Source organism: Terrapene carolina, unplaced genomic scaffold (genome assembly GCF_002925995.2).
Source record: "Terrapene carolina triunguis isolate 2854851 unplaced genomic scaffold, T_m_triunguis-2.0 Scaffold629, whole genome shotgun sequence".
Classification (NCBI taxonomy): domain Eukaryota; kingdom Metazoa; phylum Chordata; order Testudines; family Emydidae; genus Terrapene; species Terrapene triunguis.
This window is the reverse complement of record NW_020664980.1, coordinates 19531062-19547665: the sequence shown is the minus strand read 5'-3', so window position 1 is coordinate 19547665 and position 16604 is coordinate 19531062. Positions and strand designations below refer to the sequence as shown.

The following is a 16604-nucleotide window of genomic DNA, read 5'->3' as shown; positions in this document are numbered from 1 at the left end:
ATCACTGGAGATTTTTAAGAGCAGGTTGGACAAACATGTGTCAGGGATGGTCTAGATAATACTTAATCCTGCCAGGAGTGCAGGGGACTCGACTAGATGATCTCTCGAGGTCCCTTCCAGTTCTATGATTCTATAATACTAGTGTTTTCCCACTGACTGGGCGTGGGAATCAAACTGGGAGACAAGGGTTCCCGCCATATGCAAAAGCTATTTAAGGCAGGGGAGAGAGGACATCATGGTTCGTTCTTCACCGACTCCCTGCCCAGGAAAGAGGACTGCTGGAAACACCTGAGAACAAAAAGACTGGACTAGGGAAGAAGGGCTGAGCCCAGGCTAGAGGGTGTCTGACTTATGAAAGGAATAACTGCAAGTGCAGCTTGCCCTCAAGAATCTTTGCAATCTGCCTAAAACAACATTTAGGGTGAGAATTTGCTACACCTGTCCACTTTCTTTAGTATATTAAACTTAGATTGCGTTTTGGTTTATTTGCTAGGTAATCTGCTTTGATCTGTTTGCTATCCCTTATAATTGCTTAAAATTAGGGCTGTCAAGTGATTCAAAAAAGTAATCGTGATTAATCTCGTAGTTAATCGCACTGTTAAACAGTAACAGAATACCATTTAAATATTTTTGGATGTTTTCTACATTTTCAAATATATTGATTTCAGTTACAACACAGAATACAAAGTGTACAGTGCTCACTTAATATTTATTTTTGATTACAAATATTTGCACTGTAAAAAAAAAAAGTATTTTTCAATTCACCTCATACAAGTATTGTAGTCCAATCTCTTTATCATGAAAGTTGAACTTACAAATGTAGAATTATGTACAAAAAGTAACTGCACTCAAACAAAAACAATGCAAAACTTTAGAGTCTACAAGTCCACTCAGTCCTACTTTTTGTTCAGCCAATCGCTAAGACAAACAAGTTTATTTACATTTGCAGGAGATAATGCTGCCTGCTTCTTGTTCACAATGTCACCTGAAAGTGAGAACAGGCGTTCGCCGACTTTGCAAGATCTTTGCCAGATGCGCTAAAGATTCATATGTCCCTTCATGCTTCAACCACCATTCCAGAGGACATGGGTCCATGCTGATGACAGATTCTGCTTGATAACAAAGCAGTGCAGACCGACGCATGTTCATTTTCATTATTTGAGTCAGATGCCACCAGCAGAAGGGTGATTTTCTTTTTCGGTGGTTCGGGTTCTGTAGTTTCCGCATATGAGTGTTGCTCTTTTAAGACTTCTGAAAGCATGCTCCACACCTCGTCCCTCTCAGATTTTGGAAGGCACTTCAGATTCTTAAACCTCGGGTTGAGTGCTGGAGCTCTCTTTAGAAATCTCACATTGGTACCTTCTTTGCATTTTGTGAAATCTGCAGTGAAAGTGTTCTTAAATCGAACATATGCTGAGTCATCATCCGAGACTGCTATAATATGAAATACATGGCAGAATGCAGGTAAAATAAAGCCGGAGACATATAATTCTCCCCAAGGAGTTAAGTCACAAATTTAATTAACCTTTTTTTTTTTAAACGAGCATCATCAGCATGGAAGCATGTCCTCTGGAATGGTGGCTGAAGCATGAAGTGACATACGAATGTTTAGCCTATCTGGCACGTAAATACCTTGCAATGCCGGCTACAAAAGTGCCATGTGAATGCCTGTTCTCACTTTCAGGTGACACTGTAAATCAGAAGCAGACAAATTTATGTCCCGTAAACGTAAACAGACTTGTTTGTCTGAGCAATTGGCTGAACAAGAAGTAGGACTGAGTGGACTTGTAGGCTCTAAAGTTTTGCATTGTTTTGTTTGAATGCAGTTATGTAACAAAAAAAATAAATCTGCATTTGTAAGTTGCACTTTCACAATAAAGAGATTGCACTACAGTACTTGTATGAAGTGAATTGAAAAATGTTGTTTCTTTTATCATTTTTACAGTGCAAATATTTGTAATCAAAAATAATAATATAACATGAGCACTGTACACTTTGTATTCTGGGTTATAATTGAAACCAATATATTTGAAAATGTAGAAAAACATCCAAAAATATTTAATAAATTTCAGTTCGTATTCTATTGTTTAGCAATGCGATTAAAACTGATTAATCGTGATTTTTTTAATCACGATTAATGTTTTTGAGTTAATCGCGTGAGTTAACTGCGATTAATCGACAGCCCCACTTAAAACCTATCTTTTGGAATTAATAAACTTGTTTTGTTTTGTCTAAGACCAGTGTGTGTGTGTGGAAATCATAACTTGGGGCAGAAAGCTGTCTCTATTCCTCTCCACACTGAGGGAGGGGGCGACTTTCAGGAGCTTACGCTGTGCAGCGCAAGATGGTGTAATTTTGGGTTTGCCCTCTAGAGAGGGGTGTGCACTTGAGTGCTGGGCAGTTCCTTAGCTGAGCCTTCCCATGCAGAGCTGATCTCAGCATGTGTGTGAATCTGCAGCCACCAGCAGCCCCCGATCAGCTCCCACCCACGCCCCGGTGCCTCCTGCCCACCAGTGGGCCCCATGGGTCAGCACCTCGCCCTCCCTCCCCGCACCTCCTGCCCGCCATGAACAGCTGTTTCGCGGCGTGCAGGGAGGCTGGGAGGGAGGAGTGGGGATAGGGCGCGCGAGAGGGCGGGGGTGTGGTGGCAAGAGGTGGGGTGGGGCCTTGGGGGAAGGAGTGGAGTGGAGGCGGGGCCTGGGGTAGAGCCGGGGGTCAAGCACCCACCAACAGTTTGAAAAGCCGGCGCCTTTGCTGGGGGGTCCGGTGGGCTCAGTGGTGCCTCACGCAGCGCCCTCCCCCACACAGCCCCCAGATCCACCCCAACAATGCATCAGCAAGCATGCAGCGCCCTCCCCCACACAGCCCCCAGACCCATCTCTCCACGCCACACTCCCCATGCTCCACCCACGCCGTGACCTCCTGCATGCCCCACAAACACCCTGACCCCCAAAGAACACAGCCCCTCATCCCCTACCCACACACGAGGGGGGCACAAATCCTCCCACACCTCCCCTGAGAACCAAGTCGAGCCCAGCCCTTGCCTGTGCTCCTCAATCTGCTCCTCGCGCTCCCGATAGCGCCTCTCCCGCTCCTCCTGCTCCATGCGCTCCTGCTCCATGCGCTCCTGCTCAAAGCGCAGCCGCTCCTCCAGCACCTTCTGCCGCTCCTCCTCCTTCCGCAGCTCCTCCTCCTTCTGCGGGGGCAGGCCGTCAGCCCTGCAGGGCGCCCACCCAGGCCAAGGGGACCCTGCCTACCTGCCCAATGGGGACCCCATCCACCCACCACAGCTCACAGGGGCCCCTGCCTGCCCCAGGCCCTGCAGGACACCCCCACATACACCGTGGAGAGGCATCAGAGGGGCCATGCTCAAGGACAATCTCCTGCTCAGCAGCCAGAGCTGGGCAGAGTCACAGAGAGGTTTTTGGGGGGACTTGGGGCAAAACCTGACAGTGAACCCCTAATCCCTCCCCATTCCAAACCAACTGGCACTGCAGGGATGCTGGAGAGCAAGTCCGGCCCATTCACCCTGCAGCAGCAGCTCCTGTTCCCCGGGCTGGGCCCAGCTCAGCGCTCCGAGCACCGCGCCCTGGTGCGTCCCCGGCTCCCGGCACCGCGCTCTGATATATCCCCCTGGCTGGACCCGGCTCACCACTCCCAGCACCGCGCCCTAGTGTGTCCCCGGCTCCCGGCACCACGCTCTGATGCATCCCCCTGGCTGGGCACGGCTCCCTGCTCCGAGCACCGCGCCCTAGTGTGTCCCCGGCTCCCGGCACCATGCTCTGATGCATCCCCCTGGCTGGGCCCGGCTCCCCACTCAGAGCACCGCGCCCTGGTGCATGGGGTCGCAACACCGCTCAGGTTTGGCCTGGCTACCCCAGACACCACTTGGTTTAGGGGAGCTCTCAAGGGCAGGCCCGGGACAAAGGCAGCCCTGGGCATGGGCCACACATCCCAGCCACAGGTGGTGAGCAGTGCAGAGGACAGAAGGCAGCGTCTGGGCTGAGGGCAGCTCAGGCTTTGCAGAGACCTGCGGGCTGGGCCAAGCCAGGGTATATGGGGTGGTGGTGCCCCAAGACTGCTGCCTCTGCCCCATGGCAAGCCCATTAGCTGACCCTCACTGGCCCTACCTTGGCCTGTTCCCAGAACTGCTCCCGGTTGAGCCGTTTCATCTCCACAGCCGCATCGGTCTTCTGATAGGTCGTGCCCTGGAACAGACGGGGGTCAGCGGGGTGCAGCAGTGCCCCAGCATCAGTGGGGGGGGCAGAGCCTGGCGGTGCCCTGGGATCAGCCCCCCATGCTGGAGCCAGGCAGCATGGGGCCACAGGGCTCTACAGGTGCCAGATAAGGGCCCGTCTCCCCAGTCCCACAGCTGAGCCCCCCAGATCCTGAGCAGTGGGTCTGGGCCAGGCGGCTGGGGATGGCTGGTGGGGCAGGTTCTCTAACCTGCTGGGGAGAGGGATGCAGGTGGGGGACCGGGCCGGGGCTCCCCCTCCAGCCCGGCTGAGGCAGGCAGGCTGGACGCGGGGCCTTACCACGGGCTCGGTGTTCTCGTCCTCTCGCAGCCGCAGGCGGTGCAGCACGGGGCTGGAGATGCGAGCCAGGCCGTTGGAGAGGCGCTGCCCGATGGCCCCCGGGTCCACGTCCTCCACGCTGCTGGCATTGACGATCACATCCACACCCTGCACCAGGAGAGCAGCATGGGAGAGCCGGGCCGGCTGGCATGGGGGGGGGGAATCTGAGCCGACAGCTGCACCGCCCCAGCCCAGCCTCTGACACGCCCCCAGCGTGGTGCCAGCCCCGCTCCTGGCCCCAGCACTGCCGTGCTCCTGCCTCTGGGCGCCTCAGGGTCCAGCTCCCCTGGGCTGGTCCGTGCCTGCCCCCCGCCCCCTCCCCGGGGCTCCGAACGAGCCTAGCTGTGAGCTGGCCAGCGGAGGGGTGCGGGGTCCCAGCGGAGCTGGCGGCGAGGGGGAAAGACAGAGGGAATCAGTGCGAACCCAAAAGCCTCGTGTGTAAGGCTCCTGCCTGGGGACCGGAAATTCTGCTGGCCCAGATTGTCTCCCGCAGCACTGCTGCGAGCCGTGGCCAGTACACGTTTGCCAGGCCTCACCGTGCTGGGCCAGGGAGGCTGCGTGTTTCAATGTCACTCCTTTCTCTCCCCTCTGCGCGTTTGCCTTGGTCCAGCCCCACGGGAAAGGGACCCGCAGCTCCGGCCCAGCCCAGCTCACGCCTCGGGCAGTTCCCAGCCTCGGGGCTGTCGGACAACGGTCTGCCCCTTTCCCGACTGCAGCCAGAGGAAGGGAACGAGGGACGGTGCAGAACGAAAGCCTGGCTTGATGATCACATTTCAAAGGCTCAAACTTTTCTTTTTCTGTCTCTTCAGCAAAGGGTCCCCAGGGGGTGGTTGATGGGGGGTAGGTGCGGGAGGGGCTTGGCAGGGCCTTTGCCTGGCACTCAGCAGCCCCAGGGCTCTGGATACCAAACCCAGCCCTTGTTTAACCCTGTTTAACCTTGGACAGCGGCAGGGTCACGTTAACACCTCAGACTCTCTGGGCCTGTTACTGCACCCCAATTAATCCAGACCCCCCCCCACTGACCTGGAAGAACTCTGCTATCTTGGCCACGTGGCTGGCACAGGCGCACTTGCGGGCATCGGCCACGTCCTCCCCAACCTGCCAGGGCACGGAGAGCAGAGTGAGACGGGGGCTGCAGGGGGTGCCAGGGCCGCAGTGAGGAGTGGCCGGGCAATGACAGATGGTGCTTGCTCAGCGTCTCCCCTGACACCCGCTTCCTAGCTTTGGTGCCCCAGACAGGGCGTCCCCTGCCGGGCTGGGAACGGGCACGGGGCGGCTCAGACAATGGCAGGGCAGAGCCGTCGGAGCATCGCTTTCTGACGGGCAGGTGCAGAGCTCCGTCCTGCACCTCAGGTGCTCGAGTGACGCTCCGCACCACCGTGGTGGCACCACACCCCTGCTCAGACTTGGGTGGGCCTGGATGCTACGTGGGTGGGGCGCAGCCCACCCAGGCTACACTCCTGGAGTCTGGAGACCCCCCTCCACCCAAGCCCAGCTGGGTCCAGTGAGGGATGCAGAGGTCCACTAGGTGGCAGCACAGGAGCATGACGGGCACTGAGCCCAGGAGGGATCCCTGGGGCCCGGTGCATTAGGGCCCCGCCACGGCCCCGCCCAGCCTCCAAGCCCAGGGACTCTGGAGATGGGGGCGGGGCGGTATTCCTGGATGTTCAGGCCACGCAGGACCGTCCCTCTGAGCTCTGGCAGGCCGGAGAGCACAGAGCCCCTGGGTCAGCCAGACAGAGGGGCCAGCCTGGATTTACAGACTCCAAGCAAGGCAGAATCCGCCCCGGCCTGCAGCAAGGACATTCCCAATGAACTCCAGTGGTCAGTTCCCCTCCCTGTTCCCCATCGGCGCCTCCGGGCCTGTCTGGCTTGTGTCCTGTCCCGTCTCCAGGCACCAGCTCTCGTTCTGCCTGGAACCCACACCGGACCCTGAGCCTCATCATCCCGAACGCGATGCTCTGCAAACGGGCTCAAAGGAGGTGTCCCTCCCCGCAGGCCTGTGCCGGTCCCCCTGCCGCCCCACCCCCCTCCAGGCAGCCTGCGCCGGTCCCCCTCCCCCGCTGGCCCTACTCACCCAATTGACCAGGACGTATTTGGGCAGCGCTGCCTGGGGCTCTTTGACACTGCAGAAGCCGTACATCACCTTCTGGTTCTCAAAGCGGCCAGCGAGCTCCTGCAAGCCGCCTCCTGGCAGGGCAGGGCAGGGAGGAAGCACAGTCAGTCAGTCTGTCCTACACAGGGGGCGGGGCAGGGAGGAACCACAGACAGTCTGTCCACCCTGCCCCCCAGGTGTCAAGTTTTTTGGGGGAGGGGTGTTTAGGCTCCCTCAACCCCCCAGAACTGCAGCCCCCAAGGTGCAGCCCCCCGTTGGCAGGAGGGAGGGAACCCCCGTGGGTGTTGGCTGGGTGGCAAGGTCAGCAGAGTGAGGTGGGGGGGCTGGGGTCCCCTTACCTCCCGACGCAGCCAGCTTCAGGTCGTCAGACTCATCCTCGTAGGTGTACAGAGCCCTGGGGGAGGAGAGCGCGTGAGGGCCAGTGAGTCTCCAGCTGCACCCCCTGCGCCTGCACCAGACACGGGGGGTGGGGGGCCCAGCCGCAGCACCCACTAGAGCCCGCTCACCAGGGGACCTGCACCCCCTACCATACACAGCGCACCTGCCAGCCCCGCCCAGAGGAGGGAACCCCCCCCATAGCAAAGGGGAAAGACGAGGCTGGGGGGTGCCGGGCATGGGCCAGAAGCTGGCACACCCTGTCCCCCAGCAGCTGTGGAGACCTCAGCCCTGGGGAGGAGATTCCCACGGGCGAACCGGGATGGGGTCGGGGAGCTGTGACCCCCGCACTGGGCACTCCAGGCCACGCTGCATGACCCCTCCCTCCACCCAGCCGCGTGGCCTCACGCTGACCCTGCGGGCTCCCATGGAGGGGGACGCGGGGGCCCCCAGCAGAGCCCGGCTCCCAGCAAGTCTCTGCCACTGGCACCAGCCTTTCACCTCCCCCCGAGCACAGCAAGTCTCAGCAGCACGGCCCAGCCCCCCCAGCAGCGCCCCTCAGCCTGGCCCAGCTACCTGGGCACTGGTCCCAGCGCCAGCAGGGGAAGGGAGGCACCAGAGGCCCGGGGAGAAGCCTCCACGTGGCTGCTCCCAGCAAGACGGGGGGCGGAATCCAAGTGCCAGCCACCTGGGGGCCTGTGAGCAGGAAGTGGGGGGTGAGCCACCCCCACCCCTGGGCTTCGGGCCCTGGCGGAGCAGCCAATGGCCAATAGGCTGGTGTCAGGGACTGGCAATGAGAAGGGGGCTGGGGCCTGGCTGCCGAGCAGGTCCTTTTCACCCCCCCCCCGCCCCGGCAGCGTGGTGGCCGGACACCTATGAGCCGGGGGCATGGGGGAGGGGACCAGGAGTCACCCGTCTGGGGCCAGTCAGTGATTATTTACCCAGGGCCCCCTGGGACTAGGGCAGCAGCACCCCCCACAGGACGCAGCGAGAGCTGCTCACGTTCCCGGGCTGCGTGAGCCCCTGGCAGGGAGCAGGAGGGAATTAAAGCAGTAGCAGCAAATCAATGAGCCTTCAGGGTGTGATGGGGGCTCCATGGAGACGGTTTCTTGGATACCGGCCCCTCTCCGGGCTGTGCTGGGGAAGGCCCCCTCCCCCCGCCCCCTGCCCCACAAGAAGCCCTGCGGTCTTTGCCCTCCTCTGCATCCCCTGCACCCCACGGCGGCCCCTCTTCAAAGGCGGGGGTGGGCAGCCGGCAGAGTCGGTCCAGGACTGGTGGGCGAAGACAGGGAAATTTCAGCTTATCTAGGCAACCAGCATCCTCTGTCTCCATGGCAACCACCCAGCTCTCCAGCTGGGATGGCGCTCACAAGATGAGGAGATGATTAGTGGGAGAAGCGGGGGAGGCGCTGGTGTCTGGCAGGCGTCCGAGCGGGGGCATTAGCTGCTGTACTCTGCCCCCGCGGACCCTTCCCCTCCAACACATCTCGCTCCCCACTGCAGACTGGCCCCCCGGCCCCCGAGCTGGACACCTTTCCCCATCCCCCCAGGCGGCTGAGGGACACTCTGTGGAGCCTGGGGCATTTGCAGAATCACCACATTCCCCATCTGCTGAGCTGGGATCCCCTCCCCCAGCTCCCCATCCGCCTGAGCTTCCGGGGTCCGGGGGGGGGAAGGGCCACGTGAGCCCAGGGCAGCTTCGTGGCCCCCTGGACTCATCCTGGGAGGGGCAGTCAAGTTAGCCCCCGGAGGCCCAGAGCAGGGGAGGGGGAAATCACAAGCCCTGGCCTGAACCCCAGGCCCCACCCCTCCCTGGGGGCCCCCCAAGGCAGGGCTAACAAGCCCCGTTCATCCCTCACATGCCCCAGCTCCACAGGTCCCCGACCATCAGCACTGAGGGCCCCCCAGCCCGCGGCCCAGCAAGGGCCATGCCAGCAGGAGCCCCTAGCCCAGGGGAGGGCAAACTACGGCCCGGATCCAGCCTGTCAGGGCTTTCAATCCGGCCCGTGGGATTGCCAGCCCCATGGCACAGTGGGGCTAAGGCAGGCTTTCTGCCTGGCCCCGCGCCGCTCCTGGAAACAGCCAGCACCACGTCCCCGCGGCCCCTGAGGGGGGAGAAGAGGGCTCTGTGCGCTGCCCTCGCCTGCAGCTACCACCCCCTGCAGCTCCCATTGGCTGGGAATGGGGAACCACGGCCAGTGGGAGCTTCAGGAGTGGTGCCCGCAGGCAAGGGCAGCACGTGGCGGAGCCGCCTGCCCCACCCCACCCCCAGGAGCCACTGCTGGACATGCTGGCCACTTCCGGGAGCGGCGCGGGGCCAGGGCAGACAGGGAGCCTGCCTTAGCCCCGCTGCGCGCCACTGCCACCCCAGAGCCGCTCGAGGTAAGCAGTGCCGGGCCGGAGCCTGCACCCCGAACCCCTCCTGCACCCCAACCCCCTGCCCTGGCCCTGCATGCAATTTCCCCACCCAGACGGGGCCCTCGGGCCAAAAAGTTTGCCCACCCCCACCCTAGCCCCTCAAGTGGGATGCTGTTGCCAGGCCTCGCAAGCACCCACCCCACGGAGGCGCCCCCCCCCCCCCCCCCCCCCGCACCGGGTGCTACCCCCCACCACCTTCCACCCCGGCCCTCAGGCTGCTTGTGGTTCTTGCCGGCGTTCCCAGCCCCCCCCTTTCACCAGCAGAGCCCAAACCCAGACGTGGGCGCAGACTGCTCCCCCATTCCCACAGGACCCAGGCATGCCAAGCACTGGGTGGGGGGACAGGAGCAGCTGCACGACTGGGGTCCGACAGCGCCCAGGCAGCCCGCCCCCCAGTTCCTGAAGCAGTGCAGAGCTGGCAGTACCGGGAGCACCCCCCCTCCCCGAGACACAGATAATGGCATAAGGGAGATCAACGTTAATCCCCAAATCCAAATCTCCCAGATTGGCAGCTCAGGACACAGGCTCCTCCCCAGCCCAGGCTGTGTCCGCCCCCCCTTCGATCCGGATGGCCCTGGACTCTGCTCCAGCCCAGCCGCAGGGGGAATCACAGGGACCCTTCAAATCCCAGCCCACCACACCGGGGCACCAGGACACTGGCCTGCCTGGCAGTGGGGAGCCCACGGGGTCCTGCCCCCCGACGAGCGCCGCGAGCCGCGACCAATTCCCTGATCCAGCCCCCGGCTCCAATGTGACCAGACAAAGAGCGGGCCCAGCCCCAGCCTGCACAGACCCCCCCCCCCCCCCCGGCCCCCCCCCCCCCCCCGCACAGACTGCCCCCCCCCCCCCCCCCCGCCACACCGGGCCCAGCCCCAGCCTGCACAGACACCCCCCACACACTGGGCGCTGCCCCCCATGCACAGCCCCCTCCCCCCCACACCGCCCCAGTGCCCTGCCTGTCCCACACCAGGGCACTGCCCCCGCCCAGTGTCCAGTGCCATGCGACGCCCTGCCCCCCCACCGCAGCAGGAAACTTCCTCTCCAGCCCTGCCCCTCCCCGCTGCATGCCCAGCCCTGGCATCCGAGGCCCTCCCCACCCCCGCACAGGGGGGCTGGCAGATGGAGACACCCACAGGCTGGAGCTAGAGGAGACTCGAGGGCTGGGACGGCACCGCTTGGATTCAGCCAGCGTGAGTGGCACTGCCGACGGGGGAGGGGCGGGCGGGGGGGGCGACACCAGGGGAGCGGGAGCAGTGCTGCGGGGAGAACATGGGTGCACCAGAAGCATGGGGGTCACCGTGGGGCAGGGAGCCTGGGTGCGGCTGAGGGATTCTGGGTAATTTCCTTCCCCCCAACACTTGCATGGCTGGGTCAGTGCCCAGGCTGCCCGAGCCCCCTCTTCACAGAGGGTGGTACGGATCTGCCCAATGGCACAGCACCAAGCCCTGCTTCCCGCACCGAGCCTGACCCGGGGGGAGCGTGGCCGGGAGTCCGGCCTGGCCCGGCCCAATCACAAACCAGCCTGACCTTCCATTAACTCACACAACGGGCGGCTAATTTTATCAGCTTCGCCTCCCTGTGCCTGGCCCCGGGCCAGCGGTGCAGTGCTGGGTAAGCGAGCCGCACGGGCACCTCTGCAGCCCGCCAGTGGCGGGAGGCTCCCAGAGCCCAGGGCGGATGGGACGAGGTGACCGGAAGCAGCCAAGGAGGGAGAGACACAAAGCGCAAAGGTAGATGTGGGCAGAGCACAAAGGCCCAGAATGCGCCTGCCCCGCTGCCCTCCCACACGCTGCGAGCACCTGAGCTGCTCTGCCTCCCGGCTCCTGCAGCAGAAAGTTCCACAGGCCACTGCTGCCCCATGCACCACATGGGCTGTCGGACCCCTCCAGCCCCCTCGTCCAGCCAGGCCTTCGCCCCATTGGCACCATCTTCCGCGACACGGAGACCTGCGTTCCCTCGAAGCCGCACGGCCGCGCACGGGGGCTCAGGGCTGCGGCGGGGAGAGATGCCCCTCCCCGCTGGCCCCAGCGTGGACCTGTCCCGGACTTGCCGCGGCCAGCCGGGGAGAGGAGCCCCTCCCTCAGCCCCACTGGAACTGCCACGGCTGGGGAGAGGCACCTCTCCCCGCCACAGCCCTGGGTCAGCCTGCACCCCAAGCCCCTCATCCCCGGCCTCACCCCAGAGCCCACCCACCCCCTGCACCCCAACCCTCTGCCTCAGCCCTGAGCCCCCTCCCGCACCTCACTCCTCTGCCCCAGCCCTGAGCCCCCTCATCTCTAGCCCCACCCCAGAGCCCTCATCTCCCCGCACCCCAATCCTCTGCCCCAGCCCTGAGCCCCCTCCCACACCCCAAACCCTTCATCCCCGGCCTCACCCCAGAGCCTTCATCCCCCCGCACCTCAACCCTCTGCCCCAGCCCTGAGCCCCTCCTGCACGCTGAACCCTTCAGCCCCACCCCCACCACATGAACTTTGTTATGTGCACCAATATGAAGGTGATGGGTCACACATAAAATTAATTCCGCACATGGACGTAAAACATTCGAGGGAACCCTGGCAGAGATCCCTACTGCCACTGCCTCGCCCAGAGCTCCGGCGTAAGTCACTGCACAGCCAGGCCAGGGGGGTGCCCAGGATGTTGGGACCCTGCGGGGAGGCAGCAGGGACAGAGCTCCTGGGCCACCCCATGGGGAAAGGACCTGGGATCCCCAGGGGAGGGGGATCGTCCTCATGAGACCCTCCCTCGAGTGTCCCTTTGTCAGCCCCTCTGCTGCTTCTTGCACCCCAGCAGCCGAGCCAGCGCCCCCCAGTGGCCTTGGAGCAGCACCGCGCCCTGCCCCGCCGTCTCTCACAGCACATAGGACGGGGGCAGCACCTTGCACAGCCCGGGCTCGGGGCCCAGCAGCCAGCGAGGGGGGAAGCGGAAACCACGGGCCCAGGACATGCTTCAGACACGCCTGCGCAGAGTATGAATGGGGCATGGGGCAGCCCTGTTCCGACCCCCGCGCCCCATGGCCTGGAGGGGGAGAAGCCCCGTCCCCCAGCCCCAGCCCGGCCCAGGCAGCCCCAGCCTGCGCACATGTGTTTCCAATGCAGCCCCAGCGAGTCACTGCAGGGAAAACAGCACCGAATTCCTTTCCTATGGAGTAATGGGCCCAGCCGCCTCCACCAGGCAGGGAGGGGGAGGGGCCGCTCTGACCCCGGACCCTCCGGGACGCTCAGGGGAGGGGAAGCCCCAGACTAAACATCCCCTTCCCTGTGCTGAGCAGCCCTGGGATGGGAGCCCCGTCTGGGCAACAAGGCCGGCCGTGCTTAGCAACGCTAGCTCCCTCCATGGCCCCATACCAGCCCCGGTTCCCTGCTCTGCCGAAGCCCCTCACGCCCGGCCCGCAGCCCCTGCTACCCCAGCCCTGGGCTCCCCACAGCTCTGCCGGTGCCCCTCACGCCTGGCCCGCAGCCCCTGCTATCCGAGCTGAACCCTGAGCACAGAGCATGATGCCCAGGCCCTGAGAACAACTCATGCACAGTCTCTCTCCCAGAGGATTGTGGAGTGCCCCCCCCCCCCCCACACACACACACCACCTCACCCCACCCCATCCCCAGCCTCCTCCCGGTGCACCCAGCTTCCCCAGCAGAGAGCCCGGCCCCTGAGTTAGAGCTTTATAAAGGAACAATCAGGCCCAGTGGTTGGGGCCGCTGCCCCTCCCAAGAAGCTGCCAGGTTCCCAGGGCTGTCAGCCCCAGAAGCACCACACGCCCAGCAGCGACCTAGAGGGAGGGGGCAGAGTGCCCAAAGGAGGGAGCAAGGCCTAAACCCCAGCGAGCGAGTCCTGCTCCCGCCCCAGCCTGGGCAGCCGCGGCTGAAGCGGTCCTCTGGCCCCTGGGCGGGCTGCACTCACCCCAGCCACGGGAGAGGTTTCTGCAAGCTCCTGTGTGGGGCTGGTCTCTGGTCTGTGCTCCCCAGGCGGCCGGACAACGGCGTCTCTGAAAGCCTTGGGCCCCGACCGGGCTCGTCCGGGTGGGTGGGGAGGAGGTGACCAGAGCGCACGGCTGCCGGGGCTCTTGTTATGCAGCACACAGCATGGCTGGCTGGGGGACTGGCTGCATAAGGAGCCCATTGTTCAGCCCCTGGCCGGCCCGTGCTGCATGCGCAGAGTGTTTCCCGGGGGACCATCTCCAGTGGGCAGACTGGGCCCTGGCACCCCAGCTCTCGGGAGCGCTCCCTGCCCTGCCCCTGCCCCTTCCCATGGTGCAGCCCCCACTGCCCCCGGGGGCCAGACGGGCCCATGCGGGGGCTGCTCAGCTCAGCCTGAGCCACAGGGGGGCGGCCTGGAAGGGGGGTCCCAGCCAGAGAGCACAGCGGAGTCTGTCAGAAGCCAAGCCCCTGGTCGGTCTGAGCAGAGATTTGCTGCCCCCCTGGGGGTCGCCCCCCTTTGATGAGCAGTGACGAGGCTCAGTCAGACAGGCCAGAAGGGCCCCGCTGGACGGGGTCCTGGCCGTGACCTCTCAGGGACGGGGTCCCGCCAGCTGCTGGGGGAGAAGCCAATGCCCCTGTCTGCAGGATTAGCCAGGTGCAGTGTGCCCGCCACTCCCCAGGGGCCAGCAGGGCAGACCTCAGGCTGGAGAGGGACTGAGCAGGGCGGGACCTGGCTTCCTTTTCAGCCTGGTCTGCCCGGGTGGGCACTCAGCGCTGGGCAGGGGGCAACGAGGGTCTTATCCTGCTGCCTGGCACATGCCGTCTCCGGCCTCATCCAGCCTGTCTCTGGTTGGACACCCCCTGCCCAGGTGCCCGCACGGCTCTGCCAGGCCCGCCCGACCCATCTCTGGTCTGAGCCCGGCCGCCTCCCATCCCACTTGGGCAATTGCTCAGCAGCCCCATGTGACATCAATGGCCGCTGGGCCAATCAAATGCCACTGGATCAATCTGCATCCTGCAATCAGATTGGCTGCAGGCTGGGCCTCACCCCACAGTGGCACCAGGCCCCATGTTTGGCGCGCACGGGGCAGCAGCCCCAGAGCCAGCCAGGACGTGCCAGGCCCTTCGGCCTAGGAGCCTCGCGCTCCCGGGGCCTGGATCGCGTCTCGCCAGCAACAAGCCCCCTGCTCCATGCCAGAGCAGCCCCCGACCCCAACCCACGACTCTGGCCATCTCCAAGGGCTGGTGGACGCCCGGCCCCTAGGTCACTGCTCCCCTCGCCGCCAAACCCGGGGCCTTGGCTCCAGCCACCTTTCCATGCAGCAGCCCCCAGGCCAGGAACAAAGTCTCCCCTTCGCCTGGGCCCCCATGCAGCCCCAGAGGCTCCAGCCTGCCCAAGGCCGGGAGTCCACCTCAGCCCCAGGGGCTCCACTCCATCCCCAGTACTGCCTTTAGCCTGGTACCTCAAGCCCCTCCTCCCTGCACACCCCACGGAGCTTCCCCACTTCGCCCCCGGCCCAGACCTAGCGCTCCAGCCTCGCGTCACAAAGCAAGTCAGAACTCGCTTGGGCCCACGCTGGCCCCAGCCTCCAGCTCCCCTCACCCCCCCTTGCCGCATCAGCCGCTCACTGGCCGTCTCCCCGCAAACCTCTGCGCCTGCTCCCTGGCCCTCGCCCCAGACTCCCATTATTGTTCAACGGTAACATGGTTGGGGAGGGGGCAGTGGGTGGGGGCTGCTGCCCCTCCAAGGCCCCGGGGTCTGTGTGGGAGGAGAGCGGCTGACGTGCTGCTGGCCCTTTACCAGGGCAGGGCCAGGAAGAAGGGCAGCACCCCACTCCTTGGCAGAGGGGCGAGAGAGGCAGGGAGCGGAGCAGAGCAGAGCAGAGCAGCAGGGGATGAAGTGCAGACTCGCTGGGAGGGCCTCGTGGGTGCACAGCGGCAAGGCAGGGAGCAGGCCCCGGGGCTCACTAACGGCGGAGCCGGCCGCCAGCCAGGCCATCCGGCAGCTGGAGGAAGATGCAAAAGGGGCCAAGGGCAAGATTCCTTGCACAGAGCGCTCAGCCAGGGCCAGCGGGCGGGAGGGACCGAGCGGCCAGGCCAGGGAGCAGAGCCTCACTCATGTGCAAGCGAAGGCAGACTGATTTGGGGTCATTTATTGGGGGGAGGGGGCAGACCCAGCTGAGGGGAGATGCCAGGGAGATGGGTGTGGCTGGGTGGGCGTGGCTTCAGGGGCCAGACAGTGCAGATCCTTTTCCCAGGCCTGGTTGGCTCGGACCAGCGAGTGGGGGCAGAGAAAAGCTCCAGGCCCGACAGCCCAGGGAGCCGCCGGATGTAGCCATGGCCCTGCATGGCTGCTAGCCATTTGCTTCCCTCCATGCCCTGGACAAAGCCCCGACGCAGGCGTGTCTGGCCAAGGGGCTGCGTCGCTATTTCACCCCCAAAGGGGGGTGTCAAAACCAAGAGACTTTGCACCCTGAGACCCTGCTCCCACATGAACATCCCGAGGCGCTGAAGCCCTGGCCAGCCTGCGCAACGGGGCAGGAAGGCACCAGCCTGGCACCTCACAGGCCATTGGGGAAGGACGACTGGAAAGAGAACCCACAGCGATGGGACACGTTAAGAAACCGGGGAGAGCCTGGGGGGCAGGACCGGAGCCACGGGGCCTCTTTGCCCAAAGACCAAGACTCGGCTGCCCCGGAGCACGTGGCGAGGCCATTCCCCAGCCTGGCCAACACGGAGCAAGCGCCAGCCCCAGGAACGCCGAGTGAAGACCAACGGCACAAGGAACCCCGAAGGTGCCAAACTGCTGCCCAAGGTCCCAAGAGCCCGGGCTCCCAGCACCGAGTCCACCTACTGGGGCCCATTAGACAGAGCCGCCCGCCCCACACCCCAAGGTGCTGGGCAGGTCTGGTGACCTCGCTGCCCCCTCCCGCAGGCTGAGGTCACAGCCCCTCCATGCCAGCCAGCAGGTCCCGGCACCCCCCATCTCCCCAGCGCAGGTGGAACCTTGCTGGCTCCGGTTCGGGGCCTGTGGGCCCGTCTCCAGCACGGGAACCAGCCACTCCAGCAGGAGGCAATGGGGGGGTCCCTCCAGCACAGGCAGGGGGGAAAGTGGGGAGACGAAAGGAAATGGGGCCTCCAGAGCTGCCCATCCCCAGCGGGTGCCTGGTGGGCCAGGGCCTCCCCGGCAGGAGGCGATGGGCCTGC

General features: G+C 63.6%; 1 protein-coding gene across 1 annotated transcript; it reads right to left on the bottom strand.

The window, feature by feature from the left end:
• Positions 1–233: 233 nt before the first annotated feature.
• Positions 234–13655, bottom strand: DBN1 (drebrin 1). Its single transcript, XM_029913393.1, has 8 exons — positions 13381–13655; positions 7029–7084; positions 6652–6764; positions 5598–5672; positions 4536–4682; positions 4131–4208; positions 2982–3196; positions 234–288 (listed from the first exon to the last, which is right to left on the bottom strand). The coding sequence occupies exons 1-8, from the start codon at positions 13653–13655 to the stop codon at positions 234–236; spliced, it is 1014 nt and encodes a 337-aa protein (XP_029769253.1).
• Between the last annotated feature and the right edge of the window lie 2949 nt (positions 13656–16604).